At 38.0% G+C, this 14,109-nt stretch overlaps 1 protein-coding gene across 1 annotated transcript; it reads left to right on the top strand.

The window, feature by feature from the left end:
- Positions 1 to 1,224: 1,224 nt before the first annotated feature.
- On the top strand, positions 1,225 to 2,609 carry mia (MIA SH3 domain containing). The gene is made up of 4 exons (XM_072390358.1): positions 1,225 to 1,429; positions 1,595 to 1,734; positions 2,000 to 2,110; positions 2,223 to 2,609. The coding sequence occupies exons 1-4, from the start codon at positions 1,315 to 1,317 to the stop codon at positions 2,244 to 2,246; spliced, it is 390 nt and encodes a 129-aa protein (XP_072246459.1). The 5' UTR covers positions 1,225 to 1,314; the 3' UTR covers positions 2,247 to 2,609.
- The last annotated feature ends 11,500 nt before the right edge of the window (positions 2,610 to 14,109 follow it).

Below are 14,109 nucleotides of genomic sequence, written 5' to 3'. Positions count from 1 at the left end.
TAGTCCTGTAATCTTTCTGTTAAAAATTGTTTTAATCCCTGTTAACATTAGCCACTTTAGCCTAGTCATGAATTTCTAAACAGTTATCTTCGATTAAGCTCATCGTGCAACAGTATGAGCATGACCTTTTTTTTGCTTGTTTTTGTCACCGTCCTCTAAATAAAACCTCTAAATAAAGGCAAAGAAAACAAAAACAGATAAAGTGGAGCTTTTCTTGACCATCTGGAGTTCAAGCTGTGGCGTGTCTTAAGGATAAGTCTTCCTTATTGAACTGAGCTCCACTGGGCCCCTGGAGAGGACAGCGAAGTTATCGGTTAGGGTGCAAGGGGAGTTTGGTAACAGTTTATTTCACAGATAAGCAGGGGATGAACTGAATGCAAAGATGGAACATTTGGAAGTGAAAAAAAATATTAAAGGCACACCAAGCACGACGCTTGTTCACAGTCATCATTAGTTAAGACACGGTGATGTCAGTTGTTAAAGTTTTTAAAAGGCTCCTCTTTGGAATTGCCCATCGGGAAAAAAAAACACAAAAGAATTGCTTTCCACAAAGCAGAGAGAGAGAAGTACAGAACTGAAACAATTTTTTAAGAAAACAACTCGTTGGATTGCAAGAAAGTAATTTATATCTCTATATATCTATATATATATAAATATATATGAACTACAAAATAATCTTGGCTGATGTTGGCTTATGTTGTACTGTCTAACTAATTTTGCAAAAGTTTTAACTTAAACTGGTTCAACTTTTTTTTTCTACATAGTTATTAATTTGTATTTTACTCCTAAAATCATCTCCAGACTGCTATGTTAATGAACTGTTTGCTCAATTGGTTCTAACACTTACTTACAGTACACAACGTATATGCCTGTCTCTGCTACTATTGTAATATTTTCAGTTGTTTATAATATATCTTATTAATTGTATTTTTTAAAACATTTTTTTATGTTTGACCTACAGTTTATTCCATCTAAGATAGCCATTTTAGCTCCTTTGTTTGCCACACAAGCAAAAACATTTTCCAGATCACTTCCCATTTTGAATTGCATCTGAATTTGTTCACATAAACAGAGTTCACATAAACTGTGACTACTTGTCTTTGCAAAGAGAATGAGATCTGAGAAAAGTCAGCCAACTCCCTTGTGGGGGATGAATAGTTGTAGACATTTCTGAAACTTAACACTGATTGGTCAGACAGCCTCTGATGCACGGGTTTCAGCCTGGCTGAAAGAAGAGTTTTGGGGATTTTATAGCCTCAAGCTCCTTCATTCCTTCCCGTATAGCTTTCCCATGGTTCTGCTCCTTCGGTCAACATGAGTCATCCACTGGTGATTCTGCTTTGTGTGGGACTACTACATGAGACGGCAAGGGCCATCCTCATGGATAAACTTGCAGACAGCAAGATCTGTGGAGATGCTGAATGTTCAAGTAAGTGAGAACATTAAGGCATTGCGCAGTATGTAGACTGTATCCTGAAAACTGTCCTGCAATAAGATAGAGAAAATAAAATGCATGTCCAAGATAACATTTTAAAAATTGTAGGCCATATGCTTAAACTTCCTTTAGCTTTTTTGTTTGTTTTTGCTCTATTAGATGTTCTTTCCATGGCCACAGCTTTGGATGACTTCATAGCTCCGGACTGCAGATTCATCAACATCAAGAAGGGTCAGACTGTCTATGTGTATTCTAAACTCATACCAGCAGAGGGCACTGGAGTCTTCTGGTCTGGAAGTGTATGTTCATAGTTCTTGTCCCATTTGAAAGTAGCACTTACAAAAGGTATAGAGAATGTGTTAAAGCTTGTATAAACAATTTTCCATGCTGCCTTGATAGAGCAAAATGTCTCGGAATGTCTTTGAATACGCTTAGTTAATTATCCGTTTTCAATTAATGTGAATGAGCTTGATATGATCAAGTTGAGCATAGAGGGGGCATACAAAAACATGCAATGTGCTGCATGTTAATTTGCTACATAGTTCATGTTATTTTCATGGGCAGGTTTACAGTGAGCGCTATGTAGACCAGATGGGCAGAATCGGATATTTCCCTGCAACTGTGGTGAAGGAGACAAATAAGTTCAGCGACAACACAATTGATATGCAAACAACTGTGAGTATATTTGTGTCTTCTATCAGATATTTTTAAGATGAATAATTTAATTCTAAAATAATTTTCTGGACTAGTAAGGAGTTGCCAACATTATGCTTTCCCTCTCTTTTAGGAAATGGACTTCTACTGTGATTAAGGCTTCTCTAATCTTCCTTTTCGTGATGCTTGCTTTTATAAAGGACAGACAGTTGCTTTGTCGAGTCCAAGTTTCAGACAGTGTGCATTTATACCATATTTGATTGCCTTCAGCAGGAATTTTTCAATCTTTTAGCCCCCCCATAGCTTAAATACACCCAATTTTCAGTTACCTAGTCATGTGTGTTGCTCAAGATCTTTTGCTAAATAAACCTTGGTCAAGTTTAAATGAAAAGACAAGAACTGGTTTCCTAGATGCTGTTTTGGTGTTTTTGGATGTGTTTCATTGTACAACTTGAATTAAAAAAAGAAATGGGATAATGTGTATAATAGAGATTAAAAACACAGTAGAACACAGAAAACATAAAATAAAATATTGAAATTTGGACATTTTACTATTTCAATAAAAAATAATAGCTTATCTTCAACTTGCTACAACCTTGTCTCAAAAATTATTTTGGTGGGAGAAACTTTGAATATTCCACCATATGCAGTGTATGATAGCTTTAAAACATTCAGGGAATTTGGAGGATTATTTGTATACAAGGGACATGGTCAAACATCAGAAATGGATGCCCATGATCTTCAGGCCACCAGTTAGCACTGCTTTAAAAACAGACACAACTTTATCAGCTGTCTGTCTTCTCTGCATGCATTCAGGAACACTTCCAGAAGTCCTCGTCTGTGAACACAGTTCACTGTCCAAAAATGCACGTTGAGTTGATCAGCGTTGATCTCTGCAGAAATATAAGTACAGGTTTTAGAGCAACGTATGCTCCCATCCAGATTACTTCTTTTTTAAGGGAAGCCCTTTCAGCCGGACAATGCTGATCCACCTATTGCATCTATTACAACGACAATGCTTTGTGGTAGAAGAGTTTGGGTGCTGGACTGGCCTGTCTGCAGTCCAGACTGTTCACCAAGCTAAAGCATCATGAAAAGGCAAAACATGGCAAAGATAACCCAGTACAGTTGAGTAACTAGAATCCCATATAAGAGAAACAGGGACAATATTTTTCTCTGAAGGGTCAAGTGATAAGTCTCCACAGTTCCCAGATTTTGAGGGACTTTGTTAAAAGGAGAGGATCCTACACAGTGAAGAACATTTTCAGTGAAATAGTATTTTCATTTTCAGCTATTGATGCTTTCTCTGTGCTAATATGAATAATGTATTGGTTTATGACATGTGAAAATCATTGCAGTTTGTTTTTAATGCACATTTTATACAGCATCCCAACCTTTTTGACAGAGGGATTGTAAAATATTTTTCCTGATACGATGCAAAGAACTGAATCAAATCCACTATGTGATGCTAATAGGGTCTTCTTATCAGAATATAAAGGTTGCTTGACGCTTTTAACCTTTAAATAATGTCACACAAAAATGATGATTTGCCATGTGGTTCATTGAGCAATGAATGAAGTATTCTGCTTTTCTATCTCATGACAGATGTAATCTGTGAAATCTAAGAGAAATAAGTGCACAGAGGTGCCATTATTGTCATCCAGAGCACAGGAAAGAAGGTCAGAGTCCAGACACAGAATCAGGCAGGAACATGAGCCGAGTGATGTTAATGATATACAGTCACAGGCTTACAAGTCGACAGACAGGTACAACTGGCAGTCTCTGGTACAGATAGAGGCTAGAGCACAAAGACCCAAAAAAGGACTCTGAAAAACTGACAGTGGGTGAGTGAAGCTGGACAAGTATAAGAAGCGGCATTGCTAATGGGAACAAGTTGAAGAAGAAGTATGGAAATGGCAGAAAAAAGAGTATTTCTGCAGGACAAGTGTAAAACGGCTTCAGGTGACAGGGAAGTAGTGGAAAGTCGAAATATGGCGAAGGGCAAGAACAAACGTACAAATTATGACACAAAGTGAATTAAAATCAATTCATCATCTACAATTCCCATTTGCCTGGAAGCTATATCTGAAAAATCATACAGGCTGCATTGCAACACCAAAATTGATATAAGGGGAACCAACAATTGAACAAGATCAGTTAATCTAATGTGTAACTTTAAAGGCTTTAGCTTTTAGATACACATCTGAAGCATTACTCTTTCTTCAGACATTACTCAGCTTCCTTTCTTTCAACCACATGAGTTTATCGACATTGTAATTCCTTGAAGTCAGTGTTCTTTCGTATTTGATTATGAGGCTTACTTTTTGAGTGTTTGGGACAGCAATTGATCGAATGATTGACTGATCTCATTACCACAGTAATCAGGATCAAAATCTCCAGCGCCATTGGAGTAAGACAGGTGGATTTCATAAAAGCTATCTGTGGACCTGTTTTGGTGTCCTTGTTTATGTACTCTCTGTTTTAATCATAAAATGGACACAATCTAGTTGTTTTTTTGCACATGTATCATTCACTGCTTTGACCAGACCTCCTTAAAAGCTTCCAAAGGCTGCTTTGTATCACTTCCTTTGTTAAAACTCTAGAGACCTTCTTAAAATATTATATATTCACGTCTTTTATCATATACTATATGTTCTTATGAGAATAATATAAATGTAATATAAGTTAAACGAGACAGGAGATTATATAAGCAAACTGCATGGATCAGTCGCACTCACACACACAGCTCCTGAAGAACTGTCTTGATTAAACATGGCCAACATATTGTCACTGTTAAGGCTCTTTCCAAAGGATCATTTGAATCTTTTTTTGATTGGTTTTTAATCACCAGTATTCCATATTTTTGTGTCACGACACACACACACAGATATGATTGTGAATATCACATCTTAAAATCTTCCTCATTTGAAACATTGGATTATGAAAGACATTTCAAATTCAGTTTGATAAGGGAATGCTCAGCCATGTTCCTCTGAGCCTGCAACTAAATTTCTCTGCCATCACTGGGCAACTGGTAGATGACAGCTGAATGCTGGGATTTTTGAGGCCACTGCTAACAGGTCATTTTCATTAGTTTATGCCAGACTGACCTGAGGCATTCCTAGAAAGGTATGCTTACAAGTTTAGGAACTAGGGCTGTCACGCATGCAATCAATCTCTTCCTGTCCTCTCTTTGCTAAAATCAATGATAACCTGCATCAAATGTTCTACCACAAAATGTCACTCAGGAGGAACATGCCTGGGGCACGTCTAAGGAGTCTGATAAAGCAGTGGAGGAGACGCCATTTTGAAAATGAATTCTGTCTTATAAATGTGGTCATACTGGAAAGAAAGTGGGATCATTATCATCAATATCCACAGAGCAACTGACAGCTGAATTCAGTGGTTGTTATCATCGCTGTTCCATAGAGGTCTAGAGCTCAGCTTTTTTCAACTGATTACCAATTGAAGTTGAGTGCACATGTGTAGGTTTTTGTATGAAAAATACATAATAAGTTCAGTCAATCTTACTGAAGACAGCTGTTGCTTTTGTGTGTTACCATGGTGACGGGCCGAGATACTGTGTCAGAGGAGATTGATGTACGTCTATGCTCTGGAGTAGATGTGCATTTTCTGTGTTAAAGCTTAAAGAAGCAGCCACCACATGCAGGTTACAGTTTTTCTTCCTATCCAATGTCTTGCTCACTCCCACACCTCTATAGCCAGAAGCACAGCGCCCCGTGGAGCTGACAGAGAAGTAGGTCTGGTTAGCATCTGAGACTGACATGTCTTTTATTTTACACGGTCTTGTATTTCATAAAACCAGAACTCATGTCTGGCCCATCTCTGTGTGTGATAATCAGTAAAAGATAATTCCATAAGCATTTGTGTGTGTGGATAACTAGGATAAATAAAAACACCCCAGAGCACTGTGCTGAAATAATGTCTTAGTCTAGCCTTTGAAAAATTCCATAATGTTAGGCTGAACAGAACTGGGGTGGGTCTGAAAAAGATAATATTGAGAAGAGGGACGTTGGATGGGCTAACATGCTGTATTGCTCCCCAGACATTGATTGACTCAGGTTGAATAATTTTGATTGAAGCAGCTAATTTCATTCCATGACCATATGGATTTGTTCTCTTGGGCAAAAAAGTATTTGCTCAGGACAATAACAAAACAGAAAACTAATTTGCTATTCTCAAATGTGATGAAGACTCTTTGCTTTGTGTGCCTACTTGTGACTAGAGGCCAAATCGAACTTAATCTGTAGTGTCTTTGAGGTGCTTGAACAATGTAGTTTGTTGTCTCTAATTTTCTTCAGAAAATGCCAGATCACTGTTTGTTTGAACTGATCAATCAATACGTCCAAATGAATCAGTCACTGTTGAAGCCTGAGGATTAGCACCTTCCTCCTCATCTGATTAATGTAGTTGACACGTCAAAATACATTTGTCAGTCTACATTTGTGTTTATAGTGTGGGCCCAATCAGCTGGCCTGTTATGTGGGTTGTTGCCATATTCAAAGGGTAGGTGACAATGGATGTGTTTCACTGAGAGGAAAAGTGCAACTACAACAAAAATTCTTTCTGCTAGTATTTCTCCTTCACTGCTGTTCACTCTCTGTTTCTATGTTATATCTCTGACTCATTTGATTGCACAAGCTAGTGTAATTCCCCCATTACCTCTCACACACAACCACACAAAAGAAACAGCTGATTTAATTTCTTGTGAGTTCCACCTTCCAAAGAATCCAGGACTCAATTACTTAATGTTTGCCTAATTCCAATATCGAGGAAAAGAAGATATCAGAGACCATACATTTTGCGACAAAAGACGAACAACTACAGGTAAAATAAGTTCACTGCTCAATCATCTTTAGGGTCAGTGTGCATGCATATTCCAATGAAATTGTCTTAATGTCTCCAGCAAGGATTGATTGTGCATGTAAAGGATTGCCAAGTGGAAGAGGACAGTTTTAGTAATGATGGATTTTTACATTTCTTCTCAACTCAACTTTCACTCACATTTCTGTCACATCTGAATAAACCTGTTTCTCAAGAACAACCCTGTTATCACCTTCTCCATCTGTGAAAACTAACTTCCTTTTCTTTTTTTTACCTCTTTGTTTTGCCTGTCACTATGGTTACCAGAAATATTCAGGTGGAGGTTTGTTTGCATTTTTGTGATGTCAATCGGTCAATAGGGGAAATGTGTAACAATCCCTTTTTGGCTAGTTAAGTTCTGTTAGGTTTCAAGGTCATTCAACTGAATGGCAAAAAACAGGAAATTAATTGCGCTGTGAGGATATTAGCCCAGAATTTGCAAATGCAAATCAAGAGATTTTATCCTTTTGACATATTTTGAATGTTGCATATTCAAAGGACGTCCAATATATTGCTCAATTAGATAATTAGATAGTATGTACAGCACCAAATGACATAAATAAACTAAGGTTTATCTTGTTAGTCACACTGCTGCCTTTATTGATTGCCTTTTATAATATTTTTGCATGTTTGCATAAATATTTCTATATCTTTTCACCTGAATGTAAAAAAAAGAAAAGAAAAAGAAAAATGTTCAATTCAAGCGCTGCATAACACCTTTTAGCTGTGTAAAGCACAAAAAAAGGTGTGAGGATTTTGTATGTCCTACAATGCCATGTATTCTTGAAACGACAAACAAGCCCTGAGCCTTTACACCCTCACAATTATGTATCTTTAACTTTTTTAGATGGAAACGAATGTTTAGAATATGTAAATGTATCTGGTAAATTGGTATGATATCTATAGCAATGTGACTCTAAAACATTATCTCACCATGTTTGTATGGGTTTCCTTCCAGTTTCTCACTTTTAAGCACTGTTAAAACACAGGCTGGTTTAAACTTGATTTATGCTTCTTTGTTGGATCAATAGTTGAGTTTATGTTGCAGCCCACGCAAGTGTTCCACATCATTGGGAGCTTTTAAACATTTGCAATTGTGAGTCTCAGTCGATCTGCTCTTGGACCTCCCAAAGGGCTTCTGGGGTTTCTGTGGTGCTGTGTTGAGTTTCTTAATATGATTTGAAAACACAAATTGCTGGGTGTAACTCAGGTGGAATGTAAGGAACTGACTGATATTTAACAGCCTCTTTTTTTTAAATCACTGCAACACAGAGAGAGGGGATGTTCTGTACCATAGGACAGGGCAGTATGTGCATGTATTAAATTGATGAGTCTATACACAGATTTGCAGGGGTATACCATATAGCTGCATTACTGGGAAGGTCAGGCTTTGGGGACGCAATGCTGTCAGCTACAGTGTAGCGTACACAGCTAGGATCTGCAATGATCTGACATGACTCACATAAACATGTGAAATTACCATGACTTGTTAACATTGCATTGAGTTCTTGTGTCACGGAAAGCAAAAAACTTTACTTGAAGGAGATGTGCTCCTTTAACCTACGTCTACAGACCAGCCTCCCCGGTTACCAGGGTAACGATTCCTGCCCCAGATAACCAGGTTGACGTTAAGGTTGGGCTGCTCAAACCCTGTGGCACCAGTACTTTCAACACATCAACAGAGTGTGGTATTTCATATGTCAGATCAGATTGACTCATTCCTTGACTTTGAGGTCACAAATGTCTCATGTGTAAGTACTTCTCATGTTTGGGAACAATGTGACATTCGGAGAATGATGCTTCCCACTGTGTTTTTATAAAATTAGCATGATACTGATGAAAATGTTTCACTTTGAATGTTTATATATTCATATCAGTATATAAATCAGTACATAAAGACTGAAAAGGGATCAAGCCTTTTAGTTTGCTTTCATAAAACTTGTCTTTTAGATGTTTTAGGTGTGAAAGACTGTTTTTATGTACATTATGTAACTTATAGTCATTTCATTTTGTCCTGAGGAATGCTCCTACATCAGGCCAATGCATTATTAATGGAGGAGATGGAGAGAGAGAGAGAAAACATGCAATCATTTCCTTTCTTTCTCACTATATATCAAGGAAAGCTTCCATCAGAAATCTTTCACATCCTGTGTTGAAATGTTTTTACAGAGGTTTTTTTTTTTTACTCAAGTCTGTGGGCTATGAATAGACTGAGTGTTTGTCATGACAACCAATTACCCATTACAAAAGCAGCACGGCTAAGTAAGGCAATTAAGTGGTGAAATAAAATCACGTGTTGCTGTGTGTTTTTGTGCACAATCACATGTGTAAGGGTAGCAAAATGTCCTTATGTGGATTCTCATATAGGGATATTTATGGTGTCTGTTGGATTAATTCATTATTTGAGAAATTTGACGGCAAGAAAAATGGGATTTGTTGTGCATGAGTGGGAGGAATATTCTCCATTAGCTTATGACTTTTAGATAATGTTGGTTGTTCCCACACAACAAAGTAACTCGTAATTCAATATACATTTCCAATGAACAGTGATTAGAATATAATAAACATACTTACAGAAAAACACATTCTTTTAAACTGCATAGCTCCACTGTCACTGTCACTTAAAAGTGATGACTTATGATTATCGAAGAACTATCTCTCTGGTCGGCTTATAAAACATAGCATAGCTCTCATTCTGAATGTCAGATCTTGATGTGCTGCACGGGGATGCTGCATACAGCTGTGCTTCATCTATTAGCTTTCTTTCAAGTCCCATATCTCAGTCTCGCAGCTGCCCAAAGGTTGTTGCCAGAGAATAAAATGACTGACTGTGATAAAAAAGAAAATAAAAAAAAAACTGTTGTGACAGCACTTCTCATCATGGGAAAAACAGTCAAGTGTTGCTCCATTTGCTAAATGAAATCACAACAAATGGTGGAGCATGAGCACATGAATACACGCACATCTGATGTTTTAAGGGGCGATCTGCGTCACTCCATGTACATCAATGTGAAATTTTAAACATCCTGTTTTGTGTAAACCACCTGCCACCAACCTTTTACAGGTAGGCAAGCTGTCCCAGAAAGCTTGCGGACAGTTAAAAGACAAACCAGGTTGGTTAAGCCTAATGGCCCTTGCATTGATTGCTTGGAGTATCCTCACAAATAGCAGGGATAGAAGAACCACTGAGATGCCCATTCAGGATCTCTAAATGCATTTCAGCTTGTTCATTTATTGACCCTCATGGAGCGACCAATACAGGGTTTATTACATGCACTGCTCACAGCCTGTTTTTACAATGACATGATGGATCTGTGAGGGAGGTGTTGAAGGAAGCAGTACACATCACCCATTGCACAGCTCATTGGTTATATTGGAGGTAAACAGCTTTTATCAATTCAAATAATGTATTGGCTCTGGTCAGTAAAGTTGTGATGGGAAAACTAAAAAACTATATTCAAACAAATGACCTCTACTGGATTAAATACATGAGGCTGCTGAGTAAATTAATCAGCACTGGACTAAACTGCTAAGCTGTGCTGATTTCACAGTCAGTAGACATAATAGCAGGCTTATCGCTTGGATGCTGTCAACTCTGTGAAAATGAACTGTAGCCATCAGTAATCCCAGACTGGATCAAACGATGCTGGGTCTCACCTCTGTGTTAAGAGTCTGAGAGGAGGTGTTGAACTGCATGTTTCCATGAGAGTCACTGCAACATCTTATGTTTGCTGTGCTTACGCACCGAGGGCATAATCCTAACACCCCTTCTCGGCAAAGCAACATGGAAAAGGTGCATGCATAACAGTCATGTGCCGATACAATGGGTTTTCTAACAAAGGGTTTCTGTGCAGTCATTCTAATATTTGCTGCCAATAACTGATTATTAAAAGAATTATGGTAAATGCAAATTGTGACTCCTTGAATCTGTCTTTTTTTTCTCCCAAACATATCCTGTTTTTGATTTATTCTTTCCTAGCTATTACTTTGACTGCAGGTTTGCACCATTAAAATCAGAACTTTGAGCATTAGATGCCTGAAACACATTGTACATGTACATCATTGTACATCTTTTTTAGTGCTGCCATGTTCCCTCTGTGCCTTGTGTGGCCTCGGAAAAAACATCCAGTGTTTGCTTTCCTAATGGACTATGAAGGTCCATAGGACTGCACTGGAAAGAGGCTTGGAAATCTCTAAGATACCATGACCATTAGCCCTAATGTCCTTTTGAAATGGAAAGAGCAGCAGAGCCCACACACACAGAAAGACTGCTGTGTCTGCTGTTTGCTTGATACAACCGCTTTGTCATCATATCCTGCCAAGGTCACTTGGCCTGCCCCCTCCTGTGGTCACAGACACATTACAAATTAGTCTTATTGAAAAACTTATCATAAGCTGATGGGCTAATGTTTAGCATTTTACACTCCATTCCTAACATTTGTTGACTTTATTGAGCTACTCTTAGCTTTGCAGACATTCTCCCAGCCTATTATTTAGATTTTTGAATAAATGTAGATCTGAAATGTGTACTTTAAGGTTGCATGCACACTGTATCTATAATGTCTGAAAACTTATGGGAAGGACGACCTTCCTTTGTAGAATTTCAGTTTCCAGTTAGGTGTGATTGTGTATGCATATGCCATGCATGGAGCTCAATGGGGTTAACACTAATTTCAGCTAAAGTGGGATTGTTTCCTGGTGTGCCTTAAAGTTCAGAGTGTTTCTTTAGATTCTAAAAAGGCTAGTATTGTCTAACTCTGCACTGTTAAATGTCACACCCGACTAGAGCTGATAATTGCTCACACATCAGATTGGAAATGGCTGACTTTGTTGAGGACTTAATGAGCGTATGAAAGCAAATGGAAAAGTTGGCAGAACTCTGTGTAGATAAGGACCAGGTCCAGCTCTGGAGGATTAATCAGAATTTTTTTTTACTTTGGGGTAATTGTTTTCAAGTGTCCATTCGAGATCATCAGAAAGAAATTAGTTTGAGGTGTTTGGTTCTGGTATGTTGGGGGCACTCAGCATGATACATTAATAATAGCAATTGAACTACTGCAGTTATGACATCGACATCATTTCTGAGCACACGCTGAGCGCTGTCTCAGTGATGAGAACTGTTTACACACAAACTTGCTGCAAACTTCAGAGCATCCCCTAATATCACTGATTGCTTTTGCTCTTCTCAAAGCAGCCCATTATGTGACAAAGAGCAGAGCCTGGTGGCAAATAGGTTACAGTGAAATTACAATTTTTCAACATTGCAATTCAAAAAAACACAGCAATTCAACATTGCTGTGTACTTTCTACTACAAACTCAGGAGCAAAACACAGTTTCCAAGCTGCTATTCTGAGAATACAGCAGACAGCAATGAAATTATAGCAGTTTGGTACCAAAATACCATAGAGAGTCTACATTTTATAAAATTTAAGTGTTGGTACTCCCAACCTGTGACAAAGCAACAGTATGGACCTGTAGGGTTTAAAAGTTGCGTTGTCAGAATCAGATTTAGAATTTTTAAGCAGGCCACAACTTTTTCTAATCAAAACTTAGTAGTTTTGGTGCCCAACTCTGAGGTCTAAACCTAATCTAACAATGGGTTAAAAAAAACAAGATTCATTCTAGTTCATAAACTCGCTTCAGGTAATAAGTCCTCTTTTAGAGGAGGACTTATTATCAACTGGTATTGAAACAACTTTAAGATCTGTGTTCAACCTGGAAAAGACTGAAATGACACGACACATGCTGTGTCAGGTTAGAGTGGGCAAAGACACTCGCACGACTGACCGGCATCTACCCAGATAAGATGCAATATCCCAGGTTTCCCCAGAGATCAAAGTAATTACTTAAGCTGGGCTCTCTTTAATTTTTTTCTTGTGTCAATCATTGTTTTGTATTTTTCTCCTTGAGATAAGAGCTAACAATGATCTCTCAATGGAGTGAATCTCAGATCTTTAGAACAAAGGTCCTCCTGTCATCATCCATACTCTAAATCTTTTGAGCTGATAAGCCACACGACCCAAGGAACATAAAATGTCATAATGAGAAACATATGACTGGCAACTAATAGGAAAACCCTGCGATTTTATAACACACAAGAAAATGTTTTTTTGGCCATCTGTGAAAGGTGCTACTTCCTTCAAAGTCACAATGAGTTTGTTAATTAATCAAATCAGAGTGAATATCTTTTCCATCCTCTCCCTCTTAAATGTGATTCATCTCTAAGGCTAATTTACATGTCCTTTTATTCCCTCCAAGGTGATGCATTCATTAGAGGAACTGAATACTCACCTCAAAGTAAGTAATACACAGAGGGGAATAATTATTGTGATTATGCACAATCTGTGCTCGCGCTGTTGTTTTTTCTTTTCCAATTAGACTAAATTTTTAATCAGAATACGCTCTGAATATCCAACCAGGTGGCATGTCTTACACCTCCGCTGCTGTTTCTGAGGAAAGCTGCGTGAGCACTGCATGGCTACAGGCTGCAGCAATATATTGTTTTTTCAGTCTCTGGGAAAACAACACTCCACTGTTATTACAGCACATATTTCCCCATCCAGACACTGAACCTTGCGACTCCTAGGTCCTTGTGTCTGTTTTGTCAGTCTAGTCCATTTACGTTTTTCTCAGCAGTTTAATTTTTTTCCCCATGTTTTAGTTTTATGTATTTCTGGCTTTTCAGCGTCTGTAAAATGAATAGTTTAGTTTCATTTTTGCCTCCTGGCTCCCGGTCAGTGTCTGCACCTGGGTCCTCCTTCCTCGCCTCCACCATCAACACGTGACACCTGCAAACATTTCCTCTTGTGAAAGCAGAATAAATTTGATCATTACATACATCACACTGATGGAATAAAAGGGAGCATTTATCCATATTTCATTGTGGTACCAAAATATGGGTCCCCTGTCCACCTCACAACCTGAGGTTCTGGTTTACACTGCAGTAATTCATTTCAGGTACATGATTAATCTGTGGACACATGCATCAGTCATCTATTAGTCATATGTAGCTGTTATAAGCTGAATAACGTGTTTCACTAATTATTTCTTCTTTTTCTGTTTTTTTCACAGTGAAAAGCATTTTGTTTTAATGAAGTTCGCATGTACATCAAACATGAGTAGAATGTGGCTCAAT

This window comes from Leuresthes tenuis, unplaced genomic scaffold (genome assembly GCF_036924035.1).
Source record: "Leuresthes tenuis unplaced genomic scaffold, fLeuTen1.0.hap1 SCAF_8, whole genome shotgun sequence".
Classification (NCBI taxonomy): domain Eukaryota; kingdom Metazoa; phylum Chordata; class Actinopteri; order Atheriniformes; family Atherinopsidae; genus Leuresthes; species Leuresthes tenuis.
This window is presented reverse-complemented; position numbering and strand designations above follow the sequence as displayed.

What these genes read in the sequence shown, in the direction of transcription:
- mia (XM_072390358.1), top strand. Translation starts at nt 1,315, where the DNA reads ATGAGTCATCCACTGGTGATTCTGCTTTGTGTGGGACTACTACATGAG. An exon ending in TGGAGATGCTGAATGTTCAA is followed by an intron (nt 1,430 to 1,594) that starts GTAAGTGAGAAC and finishes TTGCTCTATTAG; the next exon opens with ATGTTCTTTCCATGGCCACA. An exon ending in CAATTGATATGCAAACAACT is followed by an intron (nt 2,111 to 2,222) that starts GTGAGTATATTT and finishes CCTCTCTTTTAG; the next exon opens with GAAATGGACTTCTACTGTGA.